At 41.0% G+C, this 26,220-nt stretch overlaps 1 protein-coding gene across 10 annotated transcripts in view; it reads left to right on the top strand.

The window, feature by feature from the left end:
- TTLL5 (tubulin tyrosine ligase like 5) overlaps positions 1-26,220 on the top strand; it is a 143,592-nt gene that overhangs the window by 59,927 nt on the left and 57,445 nt on the right. For 9 of the 10 annotated variants that reach the window (XR_012586768.1, XR_012586769.1, XM_074585310.1 and 6 more), the window contains 6 exons: positions 797-897; positions 3,860-3,993; positions 4,627-4,740; positions 5,143-5,553; positions 7,047-7,237; positions 25,298-25,452. Coding sequence is in view for 7 of the 10 variants with exons in the window: in XM_074585310.1 (XP_074441411.1) it covers positions 797-897; positions 3,860-3,993; positions 4,627-4,740; positions 5,143-5,553; positions 7,047-7,237; positions 25,298-25,452 (1,106 nt within the window). In the remaining 3 variants the exon portion in view is untranslated. The remainder of the gene's footprint in view (positions 1-796; positions 898-3,859; positions 3,994-4,626; positions 4,741-5,142; positions 5,554-7,046; positions 7,238-25,297; positions 25,453-26,220) is intronic. The other variant, XR_012586770.1, reaches the window with a different exon arrangement.

Consider the following 26,220-nt stretch of genomic DNA (forward strand, 5'->3'; position numbering starts at 1 on the left):
AGGTTGTATTGATACAAACACGTTCTACTGGTGTAAAATAGATCATTTATATCTGAGAACTTGCTTCCATTCTCACGCACAAAGGCTTACCGTCTTTTATTCCAGTATATTTTAGTGTATAAATGCATATTTGCCACAGGCTGTACTGTTTTACTTTCTTTGCTTTTGCTAAAGCAGTATATTTTTGGTATGTAGATAAGCCCTTGGCAATTTTCTGCATGACAAGAGAAATTAACTGAAGAGGAGAACTCCTGGTTTACAGTAGGAAATGTGGATGCCCTCAGCAGACCTCCTGGATTGAGTTTCTTTAACAAAATTTGATATTTTTGTTGTCCTTTCTTCCTGAATATCTCCTTTTGGGACAGATGCTAAAATAAAAGCTATTTTGAGGAACTCTATATTTATGACAGAAACAGCAAAAGTAGAAAGGGGACCTAATATCTGTAAGGAATTTTTTTTTTTCCCCTTCAATACTTCCTTATGTCCCAGCGAAGAGTATGTTTGAAGGAGCGGCACATATTTGTGAAAACTTGTCCTTTTCTCAGCAAATCAATTCTAATAAGCTCCAAGTGGAGGAATGAGGAGTTTAGTGGATGCTTAGCATACTGTCTCTGGGGCTCTCTGTATTTATCCATTCTGTTGCATATAGTGAAATACTTACAATTTGGCTCTTTGGCCTTGATGTTCTTTTTTCTTAGATGCCATGGAATGGTTTTGTGTCTTCCCTGACCTGTAGCTATGCCATGGATCATAAAGTAACTACACAGAGACACTTATTGATACTGCTTATTAACAGGAAACAGAGCAGATGGTTCAGAAGCGATCAAAAAAGAAACAGGAAGAGGAGGAGGAGGGCGTGAATCCTGAAGGTTTTCAGAACTTTATTACCAAAGCAAGGTAGGAATGAATTTTATTCCTTTTGACAAAGGATCTCCCAGCTGTGAAGGTAATGGGATTGTTCTAAAGATTATCCGATTGATCTAAAAGCCTCTAGATACCTTTATTGACCTGCTCCTGTTCCTGCTCTTGCTGGGGGACAGAACTTGTCTTTTTTCGCCCTCCAGCAACCAAATGTTTGTAGTGTCAGCATCTGGTGCATAGAGAAGGACATACAGTAGATGTTTTGACCATTATGTAGATTCCCAAGGGACAGCAGTGGTTGCCCTGGTCTTTGTAATTTTCAAACTGATGGTGGTGAGCTAATGGTCTCCTTTCCTGTGATGCTGGAGCAAACGCAGTGGTACTTTGGAAGGACGATGAAACTAGAGCTGCTGCTCACATGTCCTTGAGCTGTGGTTGAACAGTTGTTGTGGCTCTGATTTTCAAGTTTCTGGTCTCAGAAATAAATCTTATGCTTGCTGCCTCTCTTCAGGAACTCTCTAGGTCTGGACTTTGAGATGAGGAAGAAAGGGAGTTAGGCTCCCTGTGTTCATCCTAGCCTCTTATTTGGCTTGCTAAGGCACTCCAGTGCAAGCAGTTACTTTCACAATGAAAAAGCATCATTTTCTAACTGTGCGTGCTCTGAACTTTATCTGCCTTAAACTTATAAGAGTCTGGTAGGAAATGTATTTTGAAAATAGGTAACTACTCTTTATGGCCTGTAGCATTGTATGAAAAATAATGGTATTATAGCTATCTGACTATGGAGAGGTCTGAAATTGCTCAGTGAACTGGAATTATATCCTCAAAGTCTCTGATTTTTTGAGCACCTAAACTGATTGCTTTTGACTCCTTTATTTGACCCATATATGACGTACCTATATGGGTAAGGACCCCTGTCAATATCTGGACAGGTAGAGTTCATCTGCCTTTTTAATGCCCTTCTGCCTTCTCTGGGAAGGTTGACAGTCACTGCTTCTTTTTCATGATCAGTTATAAAACTCTTTTTTCATTTTCTTTGTTTGGTTAGCCCTTAGTGACTGATTAGAAGCGGGTGATAGCTGAGGCTTCTTAACTGAGTTCAGGAGGCTTTACAGGCTCTTCTGATGCTATGTTCTCATGATAACAATGAATTTTACATTTTGCTAATATAATTGGAGTCATGACTGCAGCAGACTTACAGGCTCCAAGAAAAATCTTGCTGCTTTTCAGATAGAGTTCTATAAAAGAATGCTTCTCAAGATATCTGACTACCATATACCACAGCATCTACTCCTGTCACTAGAAATGCAGATCACATGGGCCCACGGCATGTTCTTGGTTCTCTGACATCTCTGGCCACTAAAATGACTGTTGCCTCCTAAGGCAGGTCATTTTGCTTTTTGCCAGAAATGCTAAGAGATGGCTGTTTGGGCCAGAAGTGCATACTCTTCTGTTTCCATGTTGTTGGCAACCATGCCATCATGGTCTGATGCACAGTCTGGGCTGGGGCTGGAGATTTTTGCTGGATCATCTGCCCAAGCGATAAAGAACAGCAAAAGCCAGTTTGCCAACAATCAGACAATTTCTAGTGATGATCTTTCCGCTTCTTATGAAGTATCAGGTATGTTTGAAAACTCTGATATCTGACACTACTTTGCGCTGTGCTTGAAGCTTAAATCAGTGAGCTGGTCCTTTGGAGCTAAGCAAAGGGGACAGATTTCTGCTTTGAGCGTTTGTTCTGCAGTACAGTGAATGCAACACTGGAGAAAATGGGTAATAAATGTTGCCACTTAATAACTGGGATTGTCTCATTGACTCTAACTTTGATATCACATGGATGGCATTGTGTTTAGTTATGAACATCCTGCAACCATTGCTTCTAAACTTTCTCAGTGCAATGTAAAAGTATATACTTATGCTGCTTAGTTCACTTAAAAGCTTAGAACACCTTTCCAACAACAACTTTTCATTCTTACATTTCCTCTTCACCTCTGTTCTCATTGGTTTGGGAGAAAAGGTTAAATTTGCAGCATGCCCTGAAGGTCCAAACTCCAGTGGGATTGGCTTTAGACATTGCTTTTACCAAAGCTCAGGCTAGCTAAGACTAGTACAAGCGTGATATGCAGAGGACATTTTGAAGGACTATAACTGCTGCTATGCAAGTTTATATTCCTGTGTTATGTTTTCTTGTAGTGTTACTGGCACTATACTTCTTGCTTTTGGTATCTGCTCTGCCATATACCCACTCACTAATGCTGAGGCAACACTATAAAGCAAAAGGAAAGCATGTTAGATATCAAAACAGTTAGAATTACAGTTTGCACAAGCTCTAATATGAATGGCCAAGGAACTGATACTGGTTTGGGATCAATAGACGCTTAGAACATTGGGGCAGTTAAACTCTTTTTTTTTCCCTAAAGAAAATGAGAAATGTACGCAAGTCTTGTGATATTCACAAAAATATTGACTGGTCTATTTGTTTTGCTAATTTTGCAGTTTTGGCTAATTGGCAAGCTCTTCCCTCCTTGTTCCTCTTCTTGCCCCAGTGTTGAATTGAAACCTCTAGCAGTGACTAAAACAGAGGCTGAGCTGGGTTCTCTTATGAACAAGTTAGCTGCTTGTTCTAGAGAGCACCTGGGGAAGACTCACAAATCTATCTGTGAACTGAATCTCTCCTGTTGAGCTCATCTCCCCAAAAATGTGTTTGGAGTTTTCAGTTGCTCTTTATTTATCCTGGGAAGGCTTCTGAACGTCTCGAATTTTCCACTGCATAAGAAAATGGCATTTCAATGGGAATCTCAGGTTTAACCAAGGCATGTCCCTTTGCTTCTGCTCTTACCTTGCAGAACTGAGCAAATCATTAGCTTGTCTGGCCTCATACCTTTTTTTTTTCCCCTACTCCCCTCTTCAGCCTCCTTGTTGTTTCTTGGTTTTGATAGTTATGTGAACACAGAAAAAGCATAGAATCCTCACATCCATTCTTCTCTCCTTATTGTAGTGAACGTGACCTGGAGGAAGTGCTGACATTTTACACACACAAAAGCAAGTCGGCAAGTGTCTTTCTAGGAACAAACTCCGCAAGCACAAAATCCAGCCACACTAGTAACCGGTCAGAGAAACAGCCTCAAGGGGGTAAGTGTTGCAGGCGGTTCTGAGGTGATGTTGTCCAGACGAATCCAGTTTAACCTCAGTCTATGGAAAGAGAACAACCCCTCCAGAATGTTATTCGGGTTTCTTGAGTTAGCATATCGTTTGTTTGTTTGTTTGTTTTTAACTGACTCTATATGTGAAGACTAGAGTAACTGCACCCCTACTTTCTAAAAAATGAAATGGGATGAATCTGGACTAGCATTTATAAGTAACTAGATATGGTGGCTTACGACTGAAGTGAGAATGTGCAAAATGAAGGCACTGACATTTGAAACGAACAGATCCTTATCATTCATTACTTTCATTCTTATCAGAGTAAGGTATGAGAGAAATCAAGGCCTGTTAAATTGTGCTACCTACAGTGAGCATACCCATTGGAGGGCAGAGTTTGTATTTTTGAGGCATTCCATGGAAGGAAGTACAGTGCCAGCCATACAAGTCCAGTAGTCCATGCTACTGTACACGACAGCACAATTGTGATCAAAAGAGTTGCATGGTCTACAGTAAACATTAGCAAGACAGTTTGTTGTAACGAGGTTTAAATTCTGCAGTCTTCCTTCTAATAATATCACTGTTTGCATTATTCTACTTCCTAACTCCGTGATTTTGTTATAGACCATCCTGAGGTGGTGGAAAAAAAAAAAGGTGATCAGCCCAAAAGTTCAATTGCAGATCTGCCTGCAGAAGGAGCGTTAAAAGGCTACAAACCCAAAGAAGTTAAATCTACCTGTAAGTGAACTGGCTCAAATCATCATCAAGAAAAAAAATAATGAATGCATATACTGTCTTTAATACTGTTTTAAACAGAGGTTGGAACTTTTTGGGTTCAAACTGAGGGATCAAATGCCCATTTTTGGGGAAGATTCTGCAGGTTTTTTCTTTTAAACCTGAGAAAAAATACTGTAGAGTGAGCAGTATGAAAGAGTTAGCTGCTCTTCTGTGGGGGAAAATCTAGATACGGCAAGCTTTGAAAGACGATATTCATCATGTAGAGCCTCTTGTCTCTGCTGGTAGATGAGGTCATTTTGGCTTCAGCGTGTCCAAGTAGAGGCATCTTTGGTGTGATGATACTATTCAAAGGACCTGAAAAACAGCTTTTTCTCATGTAGTGTGCTCATTATCTTTGTGTAGTTCCAGAAGGACTCACCTCCTCCTTAAATGCTGAAGTGAAATTACCTCAGTGCGACCCTCCTATTGCTTCTTCCTCTGTGTCTGGTGCCACGTTCCAGAGAAGTACCAGTTCCTGGATACCATCTCAGCCTGCAGCCTCTGAAAATCCACAGGTGCCTGGTCACCATTCATTGCCAGCTCCTCCAGTTGGTCCCAGGCTGATTCAGTCCCTGTCCCCACTGCCCTCCTCACAGAGCACAGCTCCTGACAGCTCTTCTGCCTTCAGAAACACAGCGTTCAATCAGTCTTCTAGTCTTGCAGGGTTACATCGTTGTCATTCTGGTAGCTACGCCATTGGCCCATTCTCATCTTTTCCGAGAGCTGCTCAGATCTACAGCCAAAGATTGTCCCGACCATCCTCTGCAAAAGTAGGTGAGTGTTCTGGGATCCATAATAACCTGCTAATTCAGTATAGAGTTTGTGTAATCTCTGTTCTGGAGTAGGTAGAAATTTTACATTTCCAGAATTATGAGTCTTGTTGAATGGTGCTAAATTTCTCATGGAAAGGAGGAGTGCAGGAAGCAGCACTTGCTTGTACAAAGGCACCCTTTTATTGAGCAGATGAACAGAAAATCATGGAATTGTTTAGGTTGGAAAAGACCATTAAGATCATTGAGTCTAACTGTTAACCGAACACTACTAAGTCCACCACTAAATCATGTCCCTAAGCGCCATGTCTACACATCTTTTAATATCTCCAGGGATGGTGACTCAGCCACATCCCTGGGCAGCCTCTTCCAATGCTTGACAACCCTTTCAGTGAAGAAATTTTTCCTAATATCCAGTCTAAACCTCCCCTGGTGCAACTTTATGCTATTTGAATCCTATCACCTGTTTCCTGAGAGACTGACACCCACCTTGCTACAACCTCCTTTCAGGTAGCTGTAGAGAGCGATAAGGTCTCCCCTCAGCCTTGAACTTTGAACTCAGCTGTTGAACTTGTTTGAAAAGAGCTGGGAAATGAAGTATTATTATATTTTCACTTGATTGTATTACTGATCTCTTGTTTAACTTTAGTGATTTTTTTTTAATGTAGTTTTGGTTAGCAGAAGTCCTATCTCAGTCTATGTGCTGTTCTTAATTCTGCGTTTATCTATCGTGCAGAGAAATCCTTTAATGAAACGTCATAATTGTTGAATACTTAAAGGTGTGTCAAGACCTCCAAAAATGAAAGATCTGAATGAATCGTTACTGTATCTCATTCTCTAGGACTTTTCAGCACTACCATATCCAAGGGTATCTTAAATACAAGATCTAGAGACCTTTCATTTACCAGGCTGGGGTAGAACATAGTTGAGCAATGCAGCTTTGGAGTGTAAGGAATCTGGAGAGTAGAAGAAACTGTAGGAATTTATTAATGCAGACTTTAATCTATTTGGAAAGTTTTGAGAACCACGCACAGGCTAACAACTGTGGTTCTGATAAAATGTAATTTATATATATATATTATTTTTTTTTAAATGATGGTATACATTTGCTTTAGGTTGTAGATCAGGGTCAGCACATGTTCACTAGGGTTCCTGTATATGAACAGCATTTCTAGCATTAAAATAAATCTGACTTCCCAACTGAGTAGCTTATTTAAAGGTATCTATTTGTTTTTAAGGAAAAATGTGATAGATTTAACTTAGGTTACAGCAGCCAATATTCTCTGCAATTGGGTGCCGTTAGATATGTTATGATGAAGATAATACGGGTTTAGAATTGACAGAAGCTCATATAGGCAATACCCATCCACAATAGAAAGCTGTGTTCTCCCTAGAATCTGCAGAAAGTGTCATAACTGCTTTTATATCTCTGTGATCAGCAGGCTGAGAGAGTCGGATATACCACTTACTAAGCATATCCAAATGTTTGTTTCGTAGGTTTGTGCCATCGCAGTCCAAGTGGGCAGCGTGCGGGCTCAGCCAGGATGCACAAAGATGCAGAAGATACTTCTTCCCAGGGCAAACGTTATAGTCCCAGTATGGTAGCAGCGGAACTGCAGCAACTAGCAGAAAAGCAAGCAGCCTGTCAATATTCCCCACCAAGCCACATCAGTCTCCTTACACAGCAGGTAAGTAAGCAGTAAAGCTAGAGCCCATGTGACAACAGAAAAGTCTGTCACAGACTTCTGTGTCAGCACTAGGCTGGGCTGAGACACGCTGGAAGGATTAAATCTCATGAAAATAGTTTTCTGTCATATTGTTGTTTTGAAGTGTTCACAGCGACAAGTTTTGATCTTCTGTGAGATGACAAGAATATTGCTAAAGTCCTTTTATAAAAGAATGCGAGACTGGGCAGAGGATTAGAAACTACATTACAAAAACCAAATCCATGCTTGGTCTTATTAAACAATAAAACTAAGTTTTCTCAGATTTGTACTTCCATGCAATTTCCTTCCTCCTTCCTTCAGTGTGTCATCACAGTGCTGGGAATGGAAGTCTGCAGAATGGGTTCTGATGTAAATTCTATGTTCCAATAACATTTTAAAGACATAATGAAGTACTTACTAGGATGGGATATGATAATCCTTTTGCTAAACATGGTGGTATAGATCAAATTTAGGGGGGACCTTATCAACAGTTATAAATACTTCAAGGGTGGCTGTCAGGAGGATGGGGCCAGGCTCTTTTCAGTGGTGCCCGGGGACAGGACAAGAGGTAATGAGCAAAAACTTGAGCATAGGAAGTTCCACCTAAACATGAGGAGGAACTTCTTTACTTTGAGGGTGTCAGAGCACTGGAACAGGCTGCCCAGAGAGGTGGTGGAGTCTCCAACTCTGGAGACATTCAAAACCCGCCTGGACGCGTTCCTGTGCAACCTGCTGCAGGTGACCCTGCTCTGGCAGAGGGGTAGGACTAGATCATCTCCAGAGGTCCCTTCCGATTCTATGATTCTATGAAATTTACATTGGCTTCTAGTAGAATTCTTAGTTTCATATATCTTTTTGAGTTATGTCCTAAATGGCTATACTCGTGATCATTTTTTTCTTTATAATATGCTATAGTTATGTTCATCAAAGGTGTTCAAGTTGGACACTTCTCATTAATTAAGCTGCCAACTGGAGGTTCTCCAAAATAGGTACCTGGCTTTGGAAATTAATTTTTTTCCTCTTTACTTGCTAGTGACAAACAGTTTAAGTATTTTCATTCTGATAGTTTGGTTTTGGAAGTATTGTTTTAACAGTGATGTTTTGCTAAGTTTTCTGAGGCATATTTAATAGTTGCAATAGCTGGTGCTACTTGCAGCTTTTTGCTTCTTTTTCAATTTTATTGTGTTATGTTTGGATTTTGAATATCTGGTTAGATGATTAGCAACATGTCTTTTTCAAATGGTGAGGTGCATTTACAACTCCAGGAAGCTGAATAGATTTTTGGACCCTTCTGCATCCAGGTCAAGGTTTTAATTCAGTCCGGGCAGTTCCAAAACTAACACAGTCACCCTGGTCTTCTCAGATAGGTCTTGAACTTTAAGGGATAAGTCACAAAAACAACCTTCTTGATGTTGGACTCATCAGAGTATGTGAGCAGTGAATATACCAGTGTTGCTGAGGCCTGATCTTGCATCAGGCCAGATCCTACTTAGACAATTTGATCTTTCAGAGCCTTAAATGTTATGGGGAACATCAGGAGAAGTTTGTTTGCTTGTTCAGTAATTTTCAGAGCTGTCAGTCTGGTTCTCTTAATGAAATCAGAATTCAGCTTTTTTTAAGCTAAACTTTGTTAGTAAAACTGTTCAAAAATTCGGCAGTGAAACATTTTCATTCAGGAAATGCCAATTTGTTGAAAGATAAATATATGATGGAAGCTGCCTCCTTGGGTAAAAATTAGTATCTAAAGAAATATTTGGGAAAAAGTAGAAATCCATCTATTTCATTTCAGTCTTTTCAGGAAAGAACTTTTTAAAAGAAATTCATAGACGTTATCCCTAAAACCACTCATTTTCCACTTGGCTCCAGCTGTCTAACTTTCTTAAGTCTGTCTAGAGAACTCAAATTGCCCTTGGGCTACCATTTGTAAAGATGATTTTTAAGTTTCTGTATTCCTCCCATAGCTAGCTACTGCTGGTTACATTAGGAAGTGCAGAAGGGGGAAACCAGAGAGGAATTCAAAGATCTACATGGGAAGGGCTGTGTAGCTTCCTGAGTATAGCTGTGTTGAGTGACAAAGGAGCATACTCTGGTAAGTGTAGATGGTGGAGGCTGAACCCTGTTTAGCCACCAGTCAGTCAATCAGTGTAGGCATACGCAAGTCTGAAAGTGGCTGTGAAATGCAGTGGTAGCTCTGGAAATGTGTTGGTCATGGTAAATGTGTCTTCATTGCTTTTTGCTTCTGGGTTCTCCCAAGATACTTTTCCACAGAAGAGGTGGGAAATGTATAGAAGGAGAACGAAGGTGCTAAGTCCCTTCTTTGTGGCAAGCAAACAATAAAGACCTCAACTCCTAGCAGACAGTGTAGATTTTTCTGAGTGACCTTGGTGTATTTTGTATTTGGCTACGTAGTGTTTGTGCAGGCTTTGCTTCTGTAGTGAAATATAGAAACATGGGTTGAGTTGTATCTTAATGGTCTTCTGTCACCATGTAGAAAGGGATTCACAAGTCAGTGGAAAGTTTAGAGCTGGAACACTATCTGACAATGGATTTCCTTCCTGAGCCTGCATCCATTCAGTTCTAGAGGTCTGTTCTCTACTGTGATTCTCGAGGCCATGTGTTGTGGTTTAACCCCAGCTGGCAGTTAGAACCACACAGCCACTCGCTCACTCCCCCAGGTTGCGATGGGGAATAGACTCAGAAGAGTAAAAGTGAGGGAAAAACTCATGGGTTGAGATACGGTTAGTTTAATAAGTAAAACAAAAGCCATGCACTCAAGCAAAGCAAAACAAGAAACTCATTTACTACTTCCCATCAGCAGGCAGGCGTTCAGCCATCTCCAGGAAAGCAGGGCTCCATCACACATAAGGGTTATTTGGGAAGACAAATGCAGTAACTCTAAAAAAATCCTCTCCTTCCCCCAGCTTTTTATGCTGATCAGAATGTCAGATGATATGGAATATTCCTTTGGTCAGTTGGGGTCAGCTGTCCTATCTACATCCTCTCCCTTCTTCTGACCTCCTAGCCTGCTTGCTCTGCAGGTGATACGAGGAGTGGGCCTCCATATGAGGCCTTTACTGCCTAGCAACAACCAAACCCACCAGTTTTGGGATATTTCTTATCCCAAATCCAAAACATAGCACTATTACCAGCTGCTAGTAAAAAAGTTAACTCTATCCCAAGTGAAACCATGACACCATGTTTCTGCAGTAATCCTTTTGGAGAGATGAAATCTGAAGCTTGCTTAGTATGAAAATTTGGATGGTTTAGTTGAGGATGGCTTTTCTTTTACGAAAATCTTGCAACGAGGACCAAGGGGTTTAGTTCTGTGGGGAGACAAGGCTGCCATGACAATGAAGAGTGACAAGAGGTACCTGCATACAATAAAAGCATAACAGCATGGTGGCAAGTGCCTGTACAGGCAAAACTGTAGGAGCTAAGCAAGGGTTGGGTGCATTGTTGAGGGACCTGGAACCGGGACACCTGGTGTTGAGCCATAGTTATAGATGTAAATTTGAATTTTGAATTTGAATGGACTGTGGATTGAATGAATAGGAGAAGTGCAGGCATTACAGAGTAGGCTGGTGCTTTGGAAAGTGATTTGCAGAAGGGTAAATATCGGTGAAGCTATTTGGGAATGCTGTGTCATTATAGGCTTGAGCAGACAAGGATTTGATCTGAACCAGGAATCGGGAAGATAGGGGCGGAAGAGATAGAGAAACATGTGGGAGAGGATTTAGTAAACAGCTGGAGAGAAGTTAGAAGTCAAACACTGTTGGTATGAGTTGAAAGGGAGAAAGACTTGGGACGGGAGTGTTTGGGGACCCTGGGTTATGAGACCCTGGTGGCTTCAGGACAGGAGAAGTAGGGGACTGAAAGCTGAGAGGTTAGAGATAGGGCTTGTATGAGGGTGATTTAGTTAAAAAGGGCACTACTTTCCTGTGCATTTTTAGACAGGAGACTCTGAATTGTTATTTTCCCCCTTTTCTCTCCTCTGTTTAAGCTACTTGACATATAGTAGTCCTTTTAAAGTATAAGCATTCTAAAACAAATTGACATGAAGACAACCGCTGGAAGAGAACATCACTCACCTAAATAATAAAAATAGTACAATTGTTTAAAGCCACTTCGGAAACTTGGAGTTAGTCTGCCTTTTTGGAAAGTACCTGGCTGGTATGAAAGGCACTTGATATTTGGATTTAATTATGTTTAATGGCAAGATTAGGACGATTGATTTGGAGGGGGTGTGTGAAAGAGAGACTTTTTTGAAAACACTACTATTGATGTGGACTGTGTTTCTTTTCCAAGGGCAAGAACTTCTATGTGAGAGTTGAATGCCTTTGGCTGTGCCTTGGTTTCCTGTGTTGTGCCCAGCTGTGTCTTGGGGGCGGGGGTACTCTGAATACACTGCCTCCTTCCAAGAGCAGCTGGGAAGCTTGTTTTCCATTCCCATTCTTGTGAGAATTACTTCTGGTATCCGTGTATCAGTGTGGGTCTCCGGGGTTCCCAGGAATGTAGCCTCAACAGCTGTGCTTGGAATGATCTTGCCATTCTGATTGTGAGTCCACCTCTGTCACTCCTCAGTCCCTGCTGTTCTTCACTGTTTCCTATCCCTGCACAGAGCACCTGTTTCACATTTTCTTTATTGTACTCGTGTATTCTACCCTCTGTATTAGATCAGTTTAGTTTATTAAGCTAACTTGCTGCTGAAATGGCAATGTTCAGAGGGAAAACTTTAAGTGTAAGTATCTGACAAGCTTTGAACAAGGTATTCAAAATCTGTTGTCTTAAAAACAAGATTTTTGTGATTATGTCAGTTTTCTGTCTTGCTGGTCCTCTCCATTAACTTGTGAAACACCTCATGGGAACTTCACAGTGATACTCAAAAAGTGAACAGTTCTTATAATATGGGAGGTGGAAATGGTAGGAAGGTAAAGCCTTACTGATAAGCGGTTTCATTCCCTTGTACACAGTTAATTTTCAGCCCTTACAGACTGCCTCACAAAGTGTGTGAGAACATTTTGCTTTCGAAAAATAGTTTTCATTATATTGTATAAAATTTTATCAGTGCATCTTCACGCTTGCAATATGAAAAAAACAAGGGTGCCTTCACAGTGGTATACAGTAGAAATTGTGTACCCATAAGAATCGTTACTTAATCCCCTGCATCATTGTATGTATGATGCCTTACTGCCCAGTTGCAGGAACGAGAGAGATGGATAGAGAGGAAAGAGGAGCAGTATTATTCTTAGACTACAAAAGCAGCAGCTGTTTGGGTAACTTCTGTAACCGTCTCTAATGGTAGTTGCAGAAAAGATGTTGCCTTAAGGACACAGTGAAGTGTGACAATCTCAAGTTAGGTTATGAAAGATCATAATCATCAGCATTACAAATAAACAAACACAGTGAAGCTGCTAGGGAGAATCTTTATTGTTAAATATAGCTGTTAGTAATTAATGTTAGTTTTTACTTCTGAGGAATTTAATTCCATTTTATTTACTTAAAAACATATTTACAATGGTTTTTATAATACGTAAAATCTAATAGTAAAGCTGATTTTGAGTTTATGACAAACAGTGAGAGTTATGTACTTCTATCCATAAGAGATCTTTCAAACACTGCCTGATTTTTGCAGTACTTGCCATCTAACTGTATCAGTATCCACAGTAGCCAAAAAAAGGTGTTCCTCTAGTTAACTACCCAGTATGTTTGGGAGCAAGCAATACAGAGATCTCTATGGAAAATGTGTGCCTCTGAGGATGCAGCATTAACCTTGTAAGTTCATGTCTGAGTAGGATAACAAGGAGGCATGTGAGCTCAAAGCGTTATAAGAAAACAAGTAAGAAAGAAAGCCCCTGTCCAAATTCCCCAAGTTTCAACTAAATAAGTCTTGAGGACAGTACTTTCTTACCTGTTTCGTGAAAAATGTTAAGTGTGTAGAAGTGCAAGGCCCATGAGAGTGTTTCAGTTGAGAGCTAAAATGGAGTCCAGTATATCTGTTCTGTTTGGACTGCTGCCTAGCCAGTCAGAATGCATATATTAATTAGCAGTGAACAGGCTTCTAATTTGGAACTAGATGCAACATGTGCTGCTTCTTGCTTGTAAGTTAGGGGGACACAGGAAGCAGAGATCTTGAAGATATCATGGGTAGCAGACTTGTGAATTGATGTGGCTATTGTCCAGGGAGACACACGGGGATGCCATAGGAAATCAGATTTCCTTAAATAAGCTATTGATAGATTAATTTCTTAATTCAGTGTGGATGTAGTCTAGTTCTGTAGACGCAAATTTTGGAGGATGTGGGCATTAGAGATACTGAATTTCTTTTGCGCTATTTTTCACTATAGTAGATACCGAGGAGATACATTTTCTTTGCAGGTAATGAAGTGAAGCTCCTAGGAGAAAAGATAGGCAAAAAATGTTTTGTGAGACTTCTGTGGCTGGATGACATACATTTAGGAGTTCAGAAATGTTACAGTGAAGTGACAAATTTCCTACTGAAAGGTGTGGTCAGTGCTAAAGCTGTTACAAAGGACAAAAAGGCAACAAATGTGCTTATCTGTAATAGCACTGGAACAGGCTGCCCAGGGGGGTTGTGGAGTCCCCTACTCTGGAGACTTTCAAGACCCGCCTGGATGCAGCCCTGAGGGATGTGCTTTAGGCAATCCTGCTCTAGCAGGGGAGTTGGACTAGATGATCTCTAGAGGTCCCTTCCAACTCTGAAGATTCCGTGATTCCGTAATAAGGACCCTAAAGATTCCTGTAAATTTAAGCAGCAAGTCCTTCTCCACTAGCAGATACGTATCAAGTTGAAATAAAAATGGAATCTTAATTCACCGATAAACATAATTCAGACCCCCAAAAAACTCCAGAACAGCCAACCTGTGTCTTGATCCATTAGAATTCTTTGAACAGAGAAAAACGGCATGTAGTGAAACTGGTTCTTGTTGTTCAAACTTTCAAAACAGTTTTTGACAAGTTTTCAGCAAGGACTGTTAAGCAAGCCGGGTATCTGCAGGGTGAGAGGTAAAGTTTTTGTTACAGGTTGAAACCAGAAAGCAAACAAAAGAATAACTAGCCAGTTTGCTATACAGTAAGTGGATAACTGAAGACACAGAATACAGAATGTGTATGATGGAAGGTAAAATTAAATATTTGAAAGGAGGAGGTTCATAATAACTGGCATATTATTGCCTAAAGAATGAATATAAAAGCAAGCTATTGCAAGGTAATATGGGGTGTGAATTTAGAGTAGATTAACTGCTCTATGGTGTTCATCCATGTGAACACATGCTTGTGCAGCTCATGTTTACTACATGAGGTAACTTCTTGTCACCTTCAGTATAATGTGGGCTGCAAGTGTCCAGATGTTCGGTTACTCTGAAGTTACGTGTCTGGAAACTTGAGCCTACCTCCTGGTGGTTTGTCAGTATGTTTGTATTCTTTTTCTGATTACTAGGAGAAAAACTAAGAGAAATTTAACTGTGTTAACTGGGCAAGACAATGGCATATGAAGTTCAGTGTTTACAAATAACTGATCATGTGGCAAGCAATAACTTTAACCACTTAAAGTAATAAGCTTCAAATTAATCATTTAGGGAAGAAAAAAATTAATTTTGTTGTGGAAAGCTCAGTGGAGATACCTGTTCTAAGTCAAGCAGTAAAGGCAACAAACAACAATTAGTATGATGTTTAAGGAAGAGGATAGAAAATAGTATGTAATTAGTAAGTATCAATTACATGCCCTCCCTCCAGTTCTGGTTGCCATTCCTAAAGTGAATTCAGGAAAAATATCTGGGACTCTCAGATAAGTAACTACAACAATTACCTGCAAAATGCATTTTTAATGAGAAAGTGAAAGTATTAAGGTTTGGTTTTTTTTGCTTAGGAAAGAGATAGGTATGTAGGAATTATACAGAGCAGTGGACGACAAGGTAAATAAAGTTGATTTTATTAATGTTTCTCATAATAAGAAGGGTATACTCAGTTTAGTAGGAAGACATCAGTAAAAACTGATAATAAAAGTGAATAGTTACTATCACAGAATATGCTTACCTTCTGAAACTTCCTGCAACAAGATACCACTAAAGCAGAAAGCTTAACAGGCCATAGTAACCTCAGAATAATGAGCATTATGCAAATGATAGTTCCCTAGGTTTTAACATACAGAAATAACAAATTAATTTTCCTTATCAATTAGGTGTTTGTTAGATGCCTGGAAACTAAAATTTCTTCTGTTTCTGAAATATGTCAGGCAGGATAGCGAGCTTGATGGGCCATTGCTCTGAACTGACCTTTTGTCTTTAATACTGAGGAACGTGTGCTATGCTGCTGCTTCCGTATTTATGACTTTTTCTTTGCTACGTTGCTTTACAATAGTCAAGCTAAATATTTCCTTTAGTATAAGTGGGTTACTGAGACACTTATGAAGAAATCGGTATCTGAAATTAGTGATTTCCTTAGTTATGGAATGTAAACAATTGCTAATTATTTTTAGAGTGATGATGTCTTTGTCAGTATGTGTAGTTGGTTCACCTGGAGTGTTGTCAGTGTGTTAATGATACTCAACTCAATTTTTCAATTGTTCTGAAATTTTCTTGTTTAGTTTGCCCATTGCCTAGCATGAGCCTAAGATAGTAACAGTACTATTGGAGAATCAAGGTAGATGCACTGGGGGTGAATTGGGGAACGAAGCTGAAGATAGCAGTTCAGTTAAGCCCCTTTCATTGTATAGGGGCTTAATTGCCACCTTGCCTCGATTTGTGATATAGGAGCCTTATTGGCTACTATATTACTTTTGGACAGCTGAGCTACAAGAAGGGTTTTTTTGTCTGGACCTACTGTTAGCCATTGGCCTTTCCTGATGGATGAAGGCTGGGACCAAAATAATCCAGACTTCTTTTCCCTCTGCCGTATTTCTTACCAGGCATTAATCCTGAAGTCTTTATTTCATGTGTGTTTAGCATAAAATATTTCCGTGTGCTTGTATTGCGGGACTTTCTACGGGGAGGAGGACACTAAAATGCACAGCATGTGTGGAGATCTGGAGCCAGGTGGCTGGATCTGGATACATATGTGTCTTTTTCTTTGTGAATAGCTACTTCTCTCTGAAGTATGCTGTAAGGTAAAAAGAAGGTTTTCTTCTGCAATGTTGGATCTGCGTGAGGTCCCTATCACTGGCTCGTGTGGGGGGCTGCAGTTGATATCTACTAGGCTGTAATACTTCGTGGTTATTAATGCTAGTGAACTGAAGAATGTGTTAAATTGGCCAGCTTCACCAGGGGGAAGAAGAGAAGGAGGGGAAGCCTGGTGGGAGCTCCGCCCCTCTCTGTGAGGGAGAGTGTGAGATTTCAGGACCCAGCTATCATTGGGAGTAGCTCCAATTCTTCTAGCCAGGGAGTTTAATCACAGGGATAACATCAGACCACCCAGGCAAGGACTATACTGAGCTGCTTCCATCTCTGCTATGCAGTCAGTCAATGCCCAATATCCAGCAGCCAGGATTCCTGCAAACATACTGACAGATCCATAGGAGGATGGGGCACTCTTCTCATTCTGCGTTTTTCATTTGGAGAGAAGGTGGAAATTAACAGGAAGCAGATGAGTTTACTAAACCTTAGGAAAGGTGAGAGGGAGTGACCAAGAATTGGAAGGGGCACTTTACAGTGCCCCAGAGTGACCTTGTGGGAATAATATGCCCCAGGAATCCCAAAATAGCAAGCTTCAGCTTAACATCAGCTACAACAATATTTGAACACACACCACTCCTCAGTTAACTGTCTCAATTACACAGTGTGGTACCTGTCTTCAGCAGAGGAAAAGAGCCGCAAAGCAAATTGCCAGTGTGCCAAAACACACTGTACAGGTCCCAGTGGGCATCAGGTCTTTCAGCTCTAGATCTGAGGAAGAGCAACATGGTGACTGACCATAAACTCAGGGTGCGGCAAATACTTGCAGAAACTTGGTGGGGATATTTTCCCCGCTAAAGGGTTTTTCAGTGTTAGTCCCTTGCTTTGACTCAACCCGCTTTATCTGAGTCTTAATCAGAGTTATTTTTCTTATGTAACCATTTGGTTGGCTTTTACCCTTCCACTGATGGAGGGGAAAGGAAGTGTAAAGGAAAAAGGCATCTCACTGTAACTAGGAAGAGGAGCAAGAGGCCAGGAGATGAAGTCTGAGGGATGTTTGTCTTTCCTCTTTCACACAGCTCTGCACTGCTGCAGGGCCCTGTCTCCTCCTCATCCACAGGCTGTTCACACCGGAGCTGGGCTTAGTTTTAATACAACCGATTTGTAGCATCAGCAGTAATATCACTGGTCTCAGCAGAGGTTGTAGGAAGCAAAAATGTAAATGTAGTTTCTGCAGTGCTCGAATTGAGCCCCTTCTGCTCTGAGGCTCCAAAGCGAATAGGAGCAGAGGCTTTTGTTATGATGCAGCAACATCTGCAGAGAGTCACCAAATGGGCTAGGCTGAGCAACTGGAGCTCGTGTTATGGGAAAGATTACACCCTGATCATCAAACGTTTGGCAGGACTGTGCCTTATCAAAATCACTCCCACTGGGAAGTTTTGAGGCAGAGAGTGTTTAAATGAAAGCCTGACTTTTTCAGGAGAAGGAAGAGGAGAGTTCAGCCATCCACAGCAGCAGCACTAACTTGGAGGGTTTTTTTCATTGTTAAATGGATGCATACGCTGGAGACACTACAAAGGAATTTGCAAGTTTGTCAGGTTTCCCAGGAATGTCTCTGGCAGGTCTTTGTCTGGAACATTTTCTGGAGACTGGAACACTTGTGCTGTGTATGCATGTGTATATCCTGTAAGCTGGTAAGCTCCATGAGGAGAGAAGGAATGTCACAGGCCTTTAGCCAGATCAGCCTTGGTGCACACACAGATTTCACACTTCGCAGCCTGTTAGCCCCAGTTCTTCCCTTCTGGCTGGTTGCTGCTGCAAATTCAAATCTATATATAAAATGAAGGAGTTTTAGTATGGGGTGTGGTCAGCAAGCTGGCCTGGGTAACAAAAAGGTGGCCCTAGGAAAAAAATCAGTTTGTATTACATGGTTTCTTCAAGGAATTTGTAGTAGGTGTATTTTTGTGCTGCTATTCAGACAGGGAAAGTGTGTGTGTGCGTTAGAGATTTGTGGTTTCGTTTGCCTCTTAAGGAAAGAGTTGGGTTAAGATCCGTGATGCTTCCCATACTGGAATGGCCTGTTGGATTCCAGTATCTTGATATATTAAGGAAGGCAAGGCAGGTGGACTGTTTCCAATAGTACTGGAAGACCTGGGTGCTGTCAAACCAAGTCAAGATCTAGCCTGCGCTAGATCACAGATGGACATGGGAGCTCCGTGGTGAAGCCAAGAAAATGCAACATGCAGACTGGGGAGAGGACAGATTAACAATGAATATTTAGATTGTTGTAGCATCTAGTCATAGTCATCTGTAAAGGCTGGAAGAACAAAATATAACAAAGAATGCAGCAAATTTAAAAATTTTTTTTTTAATCGCAAGTTGTTAGCTCTTCCCCTCTGTTCCTGGGAATATAAGTATTTCACTGATGTTGAAAGCCGCAGGGGTATGTGTGTCTGAGGAAGGCTTGGCAGATGAAAATACAGTGAATATGGAAGCCAGGTAATGGAAGAAAAGAAACGTTTCTTTTACAAGTTATTGGATAAAGATGGCATTGCTGGATGAACGGTAAGTAATAAAATGGAAAATCAGGGATTGACTGAAGGGTCTTGAAGGAGTTGAGCTCAGTACACAGGAAAAATAGATCAAAAGGCGAAGGAAAAGATATTACAAATGATGAGACATTTTGCACATTTTTGCTTGCTGGTGGAATGCTTCCTTCTTTGAGCTTATGATATGGTGTCATCTTGTCCTATCTGAGGCATCAAAATCAAAAGGTTCTGGTGTGGTCATAAGGCAGAGGAGCAGTGGTCTTATGTGTATCTTACCACAATCCCTGTCCAATCTTTCTTTAAAGGAAAAGGTTTCCCAGTGAACTGTCGATGTTCATATATACCTTTGAAACTTGTTGATAGGGTAGATTGTGCTGAAAACTTTGTGGCGTTAGGTCTCCTTCTGTTTCAGACTGAACTCTTCATTGTGTTGAAGGTTTTTTGGGAAGAGACAATAATGTAGGCCTGTGATGACTGTTCTTTTGGCATATCTCTTAGTCTTGATCTTTGACATATGGCTTGAACTCTGGATCTCTTTTCCTCCTCACCAATCAGAAAGAACAAAATGGAAATGTGAAATGTGTGGAGACGGTGTAAGTCTGGCTCCAAGTAAAAGAAATGGTCTTTAGACTTTGTAGATACCAGTCCCTGGCACTTTATATGCACTGGCCTCTGGCAGAGAAGTACTAAACCTGCCAACTGGAGAGTGTGTATTTTGTAGTGGATTGCTTGCCCAGTGTTGTAACACACTGACCAGTGAAACTCAGGTTCAGCTGTTCAGCATGTTGGTAATGAAAATTTAAGTCACTCTTCCACTCTCTGCCAAGAGGGACAGAGTAACAGCTTCTAGTGATGATGTGTCCTTGTTCACCCTGGTTGACTCCTGCAAACTAGCAAGAGAAACACTCAGGGTTTTAGGAGGTTTTTCCTGAATCTATGGAGGCTGATCTGCAGCACTGGTTGTTTTTTTTAATTATTTATTTTATTTTTTAAAAAAATTTTGGCCATTGTTAATATTTGCTGCTTTAGCTTATTTGAAACATTAGACAAGATCAAAATGAAAATACTCACTTTATTATAGAAAAAAGATTCTTCAATATGATAATGGGAAACTGTTGGAAGAATAATATAATCTAGATCAGAAATGTGAAAGATATTAAGCTCCTCTTCTGACCCTTGCTTGTGATTTCTTAAAGGTACTATACAATAGGTCTTTGTCTGTCGGATGCTATTCATTAGAAACAAATTCTATCCTGTAACTTTCTTTCTTCCTATCTGTATTTGGAGATTTTGTATTTCCTATTTAAATTATAAAGCAGATTAACAAAACCAAACCCCTCATCTCTCATATCCAGTGCTTTTGGATATCATTCTGTGTTGTGGCCTTGCTTTCAATCTTAAATTTAGTCAGATATGAATTTCTCTGAATAAAGTAAGACTTTATTCAGAGATCAATAGAGAATACAGACCAATTCTTTCAAGCTTATGTGTCTCTGCTGTCAAGAAGGCAAGTGTATTGCAGTCATAAACTTACCCTGTAATGCTTAAAAATTTAAAATAAAGTATTTTGGTATTATGCAATAATTTGTCTTTTGGTCTATTAGCAGTGTATTGAACTAAGTATAACAGTACATATATGTGCTGTTAGGTTTTCTAACACAAGGCTATGTTTATTGATATGGGTGTGACAGCCCACATGTTCTTTTCTCCCCTATTTCTTGATGTTAGATAATAAATAGAAATACATCAAGTTGGCTCTTCTGCCTCCGTGAGAGCTTTTTGGGATTTACTATCCCATTGTGTTCTTTACTCAGCATGTTCCTTTCAACATGTGACCTTTTTGATGTCCCCAACAGTTTAAAAATTGTGGCAAAACTTCTGAATCATTCTGTCATGAGAGATATTAGCTGTGTATTATTTTGCCTTTTGCAGACTCCAGAGAATGTGAGGAAAGATGTTTGAAAACAGGGATGTTTGAAGCGTGCAGTGCAGTACACACAGGTCTCCTGTCATACTGTCAATGTCAGAAAAAGTATTCTGAAGTCCCTCACTGCTAGTGGAAAAACAGGAATCTTACCAAGCAGGAGAACTGAACCCATTTTGATACAATTCAATCTGAAAACTAACTTTATTCTTGTAGATTCACACCAGTAACCACCTTTCCTGTTGAACGCCATTAGCCTGCCTTTCTTGTTTTTTGGTTTGTGGGGTCTTTTTTGGGGTGTTTTGTTTTGGTTTTTTTTTTTGGTGAGGGTTTTTCTGGTTTTGGTTGAGTAGGTTGGTTTGTTTGTGGGGTTTTTTGTATATGTTTTCCATTACCACAATTTCTGAAGCTGCAAGCTCTTCTTTATGGAGATGTTGGTATCTGCTTTGGTCCGGGTGCTATACAGGCAAAGTAACAATTGATTTGCTGCCAAGTATTTGCCTCTATAAAGGGAAGAATATGGTTTCATCAGGTGCACAGGAGGACTGGTGACACTTTCTAATGAAGCCACTCTACTGAGCACAGTTGTACTGGGGGTGCCCCAGCAATTCACCAAGGCAACATCCTGGCGAGCTAATTATAGCAGTTGAAATGTTTCAGCGCATGGCACAGTAACAAGCGTTAGCACCCATCTGGGTGGGCTGGCTGCAGCTAAGCCTTATACTCTTGCTGGTGTTCTCTCCCTCATTCTGAATCCCTTGCCTGTGTTTAATCCTGCTGTAGTTTAAACACCTGTCTCTCTGGAATGTGTGAAATGTCCCTACTACCCATGCTAAGCTATTTGCTCACCTGCTTTGCTTAGAAAGACAGCTTTCAAATAAACAATGACACAGTATTAGAGAGGAAAGCATATCACATGAATAGAGCAGGGGTGAGGTGCTAATTCATGAGGCTAAATAATTCTTGGTATCAAGATGATGAGGAGAGAAAATTGGATGACGTAATCTTCATTTCACACATTGGATGTGTTAGCAAAGTTGTGATCACAGTTGCTGACAAGCTAAGAATTGTATATATCCTATTTCATTTACCACGTTGGCCTCTGTGTTTGCCTCATTTGCCATTCTTGCTTCTTTTCAGACAATAAACTCTTTGTGGACAGAAACTGTCATTGTTAGGTATTTGTATAGTGCCTGGCACAATCAGAACTAAACCTAATTTGAAGCTTTCTGTGACTGCAATGAAAATGCTTTAGATTTTAACTAAATTCTACGGAAGACAACAACATTTAAGGGTGAGGTAGAGGCACCACAATGATGCCTAATGCTGTTTTCCATATAAGAATAAGATGAGTAGCACTGCCTATTACCAAGTTTGCCCAATAAGGCCCACTGTAAGATCTTGTTTTAAATTGCTTGTAATGTTCTGAAACTGTTTTCTGTGTTTAATGTTCAGTTTTCAGAACACTTCAGGCAAGGTGAAGTGTTCCAGCCAAAACCAAGGCTGGATAGAAAAAAAAATACCCTATGTGTTTTAATATCTACAGATGTGTTTTAATATCTACAGAACTTTTCTTTTAAATCTGTGGATCTCCCATGCTTTGGAATAGCAATTTGCAATTTAAAATTTTATCCAAGCTTGATTGCACAGTACTTATCTGAAAAGCTTCAGGGGAAATATACTCAGCAGCACCTGCCAGAGCTTTTCAGCTTCCTGAAGGTTCCCTCCACACTAAGGATGCTAAACTAAATTTCTCTGTGTTTGCACCTCTAGAGTACTGAGGCTTGAGACCCCATTCTCCTGTGTTCTCCGTGTCCTGGTCCGTGTTGGGTTAGGAGCCTGTCTGACTTGAATGTGGAATGAATGGGAATGCTGCCAAGGTGTGGAGAAGAGCTAGGACAAGGAAGTCGTGAGATTTAGACCTAGACATAATTTTGGAGAGGACACCGAGAACCATTTGAGTGAAAGGAGAGAGATTGAAAGAATGGCAACGTGGTAAATGTGGTCTAGTGAGGAGCCCACATTCTGGGACTGGGTGAACATAGAGGTTGACAAAAGCAGCAGGCTGAGGAGGGGAATAAAACTAGAACCACTTGAATATAAGACATGTGAGCAACTAGAAGAGGAACTAAGAACAAAAGTGTGAGAGGACAGATGGAATAACTACTCCCATGGAAAGTTCCAGGCCTTAAATGGTGTGGCTCGGGCCAGAAATGGTGGGGACGCCAGGGCTGGAAGTCTGTAAGAATGAAACTGGACTGAGCAGAATAAGGAGACCGACACCTGAAATGTGGAAGCTGGTGACTGACTCACTGACTAGGTGAGAATAATGACACACAGACAAGGAGCAAGAAATGGGAGAGGACAGAGCTGAGAACTTGAGGCGGGAATTAAGATTTCTGAATTTACAGAATGCTCAGATGCCTTGTACTACTAAACCACAGGAGTGGCAACCTACTGTGCTGCCAGTTGCAATGTTAGCTCATGTTCCTGAGTTCAGTCAGAGGATATGAAGTCTGCAGTCCTACACAAGTCTATCGTAGGTATGATTACAATGTATTGCAATTAAGCTGGTATGTACTTGTTTGAGTAATTGCGCACAAATTTTGGTGAAAGAGCATAGTTAAGATCTCAAAGCTGGGAATTCACAAGCTATGTATTTAGGCACTCTTCAGTAAACCAGCAGATAGTGTCTGCTTGCAGATTTTGATCTTTCAAGAAGATCAACACAAGAAGAATTTCCAGAGAAAGAAACAATGGAATACACTTTATATACTTAAAAACACATAGTTTCTTTAGAGCTTGATGTAACAAACATACACCTAATATGATTTTAGGCTATCATTAACTAGTGCGTTTACTTGTGTGAACAGTTTGGAAGTGGTTGGGTAAGAGGTTTCTTTTGTGTGTGTTAGTTTGGTTTGGAATTTTATATCTAAGATACTTACACCGTTGGGTTTTGCCTGTATGTATGATTAGAGAGGGGTAGAGAGAGAACAGATGCGTATGGCTGGCTTAGTGATACAGCTCATGATGACTGGGCAGACACTCTGGTCTCTGCCCAGTGTAATAAGAGCTTCTAGCTTTTGATTAATGCATATAGAGTTAACTTACACACAGCAGGAACATGATGTTGCTTTCTTACCTTGCAAATTTTGCCCCGTCTTTGTCTCTTTCCTTCTTTGTGAATGGAAGGGTTGTAGTTTTAATACTGGTACTCGAATTCATCTCAAGCATTCTGGCTGTTGGCGTCCAGCACTGCTTTATGCAACTAGTATGGTTTCTCTGCCTCTGAAGACTTCCTTTCTCTAGCAGTCTTACGTCTCTTAGTACATAGAATCATAGGGTTGGAAGGAACCTCTGGAGATCATCTAGTCCAACCCCCCTGCCAGAGCAGGGTCACCTACAGCAGGTTGCACAGGAACGCATCCAGGCGGGTTTTGAATGTCTCCAGAGTTGGAGACTCCACCACCTCTCTGGGCAGCCTGTGCCAGTGCTCTGACACCCTCAAAGGAAAGAAGTTCCTCCTCATGTTTAGGTGGAACTTCCTATGCTCAAGTTTGTGCCCATTACCTCTTGTCCTGTTGCTGGGCACCACTGAAAAGAGCCTGGCCCCATCCTCCTGACACCCACCCTTTAAGTATTTATAGCTGTTGATAAGGTCCCCCCTCAGCTGTCTTTTTTCCAGACTGAAGAGACCCAAATCCCTCAGTCTTTCTTCATAAGAGAGGTGTTCGAGTCCCCTAGTCATCTTGGTAACTCTCTGCTGCACCCTCTCCAGCAGTTCCCTGTCCTTCTTGAGCCGGGGAGACCAGAACTGGACACAGTACTCCAGGTGCGGCCTCACCAAGGCAGAGTAGAGGGGGAGGATGATCTCCTTCAACCTGCTGGCCACACTCTTCTTGATGCAGCCCAGGATGCCATTGGCGTTTTTGGCCACGAGGGCACATTGCTGGCTCATGGTCATCCTGTTGTCCACCAGGACTCCCAGGTCTCTTTCAGCTGAGCTGCTCTCCAGCAGGTCAGCCCCCAACCTGTACTGGTGCATGGGGTTATTCCTCCCCAGGTGCAGCACCCTACACTTGCCCTTATTGAATTTCATAAGGTTCCTCTTTGCCCAACTCTCCAGCCTGTCCAGGTCTCTCTGTATGGCGGCACAGCCTTCCGGTGTGTCAGCCACTCCCCCCGGCTTTGTGTCATCAGCAAACTTGCTGAGGGTGCACTCTATCCCCTCGTCCAGGTCATTGATGAATATATTGAAGAGGACTGGACCCAGTACTGACCCCTGTGGAACACCACTCGTCACTGACCTCCAACTAGACTCTGTGTCCCTAATCACTACCCTCTGAGCTCTGTAAATACTCTATCCAGTTTACTTAGTGACACTTTTGCACATTTCTTGTCTTTTAATTGTTTCTGATGTCCTTTTTTTTTGCCACTTTAGTTAACAAACCTGAACTTGGCAAGTGGAGCTATAAGCAAGGGCAATGCAGCTGCCCCACAGAGCTACCCGTCGCCACTCGACAAAAGAGGGTCCTTGTGGGCTGTTCAGCCAGATACTCGTATAGCTGACAAAAGATCTGTCTCTTCAGCAGTCAGGTAAGTTAAAGTTGCTGCTAAAGTTCCTGCTCCAGCTATTTGAAGAAGAATGCGATGCACTCGGGAGCTCATTTGTGATTTTGTTTGGCTTTTTGCTCAGAAGATAACATCTAAGGGCCTAGTACTGATTCTTCTCAGGACCGTCCTAGAAACTAGGCCTATGACAATAGAGCTATATTCCCAGAGCTGGCAGGTTCATGGTGAAATAAGGGCATGGATGAACACATAGAATGAAAGGGAAATGTCTGTTTCTCTTTGATCATTTTTCATCCCTGCATCTGTAAATTGAGGTGTGCTGGTGTTGAGACATTTATGCAGAATGTAAACTTAAACCTGATGTTGCAGAAATCTCTGCTAAGGCCTCATCTTCATGCTTTTCCCTTGAATATCAAGTTCAGATTGTTCAAAGATAGAGCAGCATCTTGCTGTGTTCATAAAAGTTTCTTTTTCAGATGGCTTCTTCATGCTCTTTATTTATTTTGGACATTGGAATTTATATTTATGGGTGATATACTCATGGGACTCAGGGCAAAGGACTGATTCTGCAATAAAACCATTCTTCCTGGGATTGAAAGAGCAGAAAGATTTACCCCAAGGATTCTGGATCTTGGCAGCTAAGAGCAACGCAAGCTTGCTCCAGTAGACTAGGCTGAATACAGGCCCAGAACTGCTGCAGATCTGAGTTCTTCCGTTGCCACTTCAGTAAATATTATTTATTCCTTTGTCTAAGTCTTTGTCTTTTAAAATAGACTAATGAGGCAGAGCTTC

The sequence above is a fragment of the Larus michahellis genome, chromosome 4 (assembly GCF_964199755.1).
Source record: "Larus michahellis chromosome 4, bLarMic1.1, whole genome shotgun sequence".
Classification (NCBI taxonomy): Eukaryota; Metazoa; Chordata; class Aves; order Charadriiformes; family Laridae; genus Larus; species Larus michahellis.